This window comes from Osmerus eperlanus, chromosome 18 (assembly GCF_963692335.1).
Source record: "Osmerus eperlanus chromosome 18, fOsmEpe2.1, whole genome shotgun sequence".
NCBI lineage: Eukaryota > Metazoa > Chordata > Actinopteri > Osmeriformes > Osmeridae > Osmerus > Osmerus eperlanus.
The window spans coordinates 477,700-479,253 of record NC_085035.1 but is presented as its reverse complement, the minus strand read 5'-3'; the positions used below and the strand labels follow the sequence as shown (position 1 = coordinate 479,253).

The following is a 1,554-nucleotide window of genomic DNA, read 5'->3' as shown; positions in this document are numbered from 1 at the left end:
TGACCATTCTGTTTAAACACACACACCCCTGACCATTCTGTTTAGACACACACACACACACTCCTGACCTTACTGGGTTTAAATATCCTCAGAACAAAATGAGAGGGTTTTCCAATCGTGTGTGTACGTGTGTGTGCACGCGTGTGTGTCTAGCAGGGTGCAAGACTGTCAGTAAAGCAGTCAGTAAAGCAGTCAGTAAAGCAGTCAGTACAGCAGTCAGCCAGTCAGGTCCTGTCCTGTAATCGTGGTCTGCAGGGTTAGCTCTAACCCTGCCCAGCTCTAACCCTGCTCAGCTCTAACCTTGCCCAGCTCTAACCCTGCTCAGCTCTAACCCTGCTCAGCTCTAACCCTGCCCAGCTCTAACCCTGCTCAGCTCTAACCCTGCTCAGCTCTAACCCTGCCCAGCTCTAACCCTGCTCAGCTCTAACTCTGCTGAGCTCTAACCCTGCTCAGCTCTAACCCTGCCCAGCTCTAACCCTGCCCAGCTCTAACCCTGCTCAGCTCTAACCCTGCCGAGCTCTAACCCTGCCCAGCTCTAACCCTGCTCAGCTCTAACCCTGCTCAGCTCTAACCCTGCTCAGCTCTAACCCTGCTCAGCTCTAACCCTGCTCAGCTCTAACCCTGCCCAGCTCTAACCCTGCTCAGCTCTAACCCTGCCCAGCTCTAACCCTGCTCAGCTCTAACCCTGCTCAGCTCTAACCCTGCTCAGCTCTAACCCTGCTCAGCTCTAACCCTGCTGAGCTCTAACCCTGCCCAGCTCTAACCCTGCTCAGCTCTAACCCTGCTCAGCTCTAACCCTGCTCAGCTCTAACCCTGCTGAGCTCTAACCCTGCTGAGCTCTAACCCTGCTCAGCTCTAACCCTGCTCAGCTCTAACCCTGCCGAGCTCTAACCCTGCCCAGCTCTAACCCTGCTCAGCTCTAACCCTGCTCAGCTCTAACCCTGCTCAGCTCTAACCCTGCTCAGCTCTAACCCTGCTCAGCTCTAACCCTGCTCAGCTCTAACCCTGCTGAGCTCTAACCCTGCCCAGCTCTAACCCTGCTCAGCTCTAACCCTGCTCAGCTCTAACCCTGCTCAGCTCTAACCCTGCTCAGCTCTAACCCTGCTGAGCTCTAACCCTGCCCAGCTCTAACCCTGCTCAGCTCTAACCCTGCTCAGCTCTAACCCTGCTCAGCTCTAACCCTGCCCATCTCTAACCCTGCCCAGCTCTAACCCTGCCCAGCTCTAACCCTGCCCATCTCTAACCCTGCCCAGCTCTAACCCTGCTCAGCTCTAACCCTGCTCAGCTCTAACCCTGCTCAGCTCTAACCCTGCTCAGCTCTAACCCTGCTCAGCTCTAACCCTGCTCAGCTCCCGGGGGACCAGAGAAGAGGCCTGCAGGTCAGCAGATCCACTTCCACTGGACCTTTAATATTTCATGTAGCAAGTCTTGCAGCAGACACACAGATGGGTTAAATAATGACGGACAACCATGTTCGTAACACCCCCATGCTCACTCATCCAGCACACACACACACACAAACTCATGCAGCATGCACACACACACTTTGCCCAA

The 1,554-nt window shown here is 55.0% G+C and overlaps 1 protein-coding gene across 1 annotated transcript in view; it reads left to right on the top strand.

Moving 5' to 3' along the window:
• LOC134039042 (mediator of RNA polymerase II transcription subunit 13-like) overlaps positions 1-459 on the top strand; it is a 45,577-nt gene extending 45,118 nt beyond the window's left edge. The window contains exon 20 of the mRNA XM_062484793.1: positions 454-459. Within this exon, the coding sequence (XP_062340777.1) occupies positions 454-459 (6 nt within the window). The remainder of the gene's footprint in view (positions 1-453) is intronic.
• The last annotated feature ends 1,095 nt before the right edge of the window (positions 460-1,554 follow it).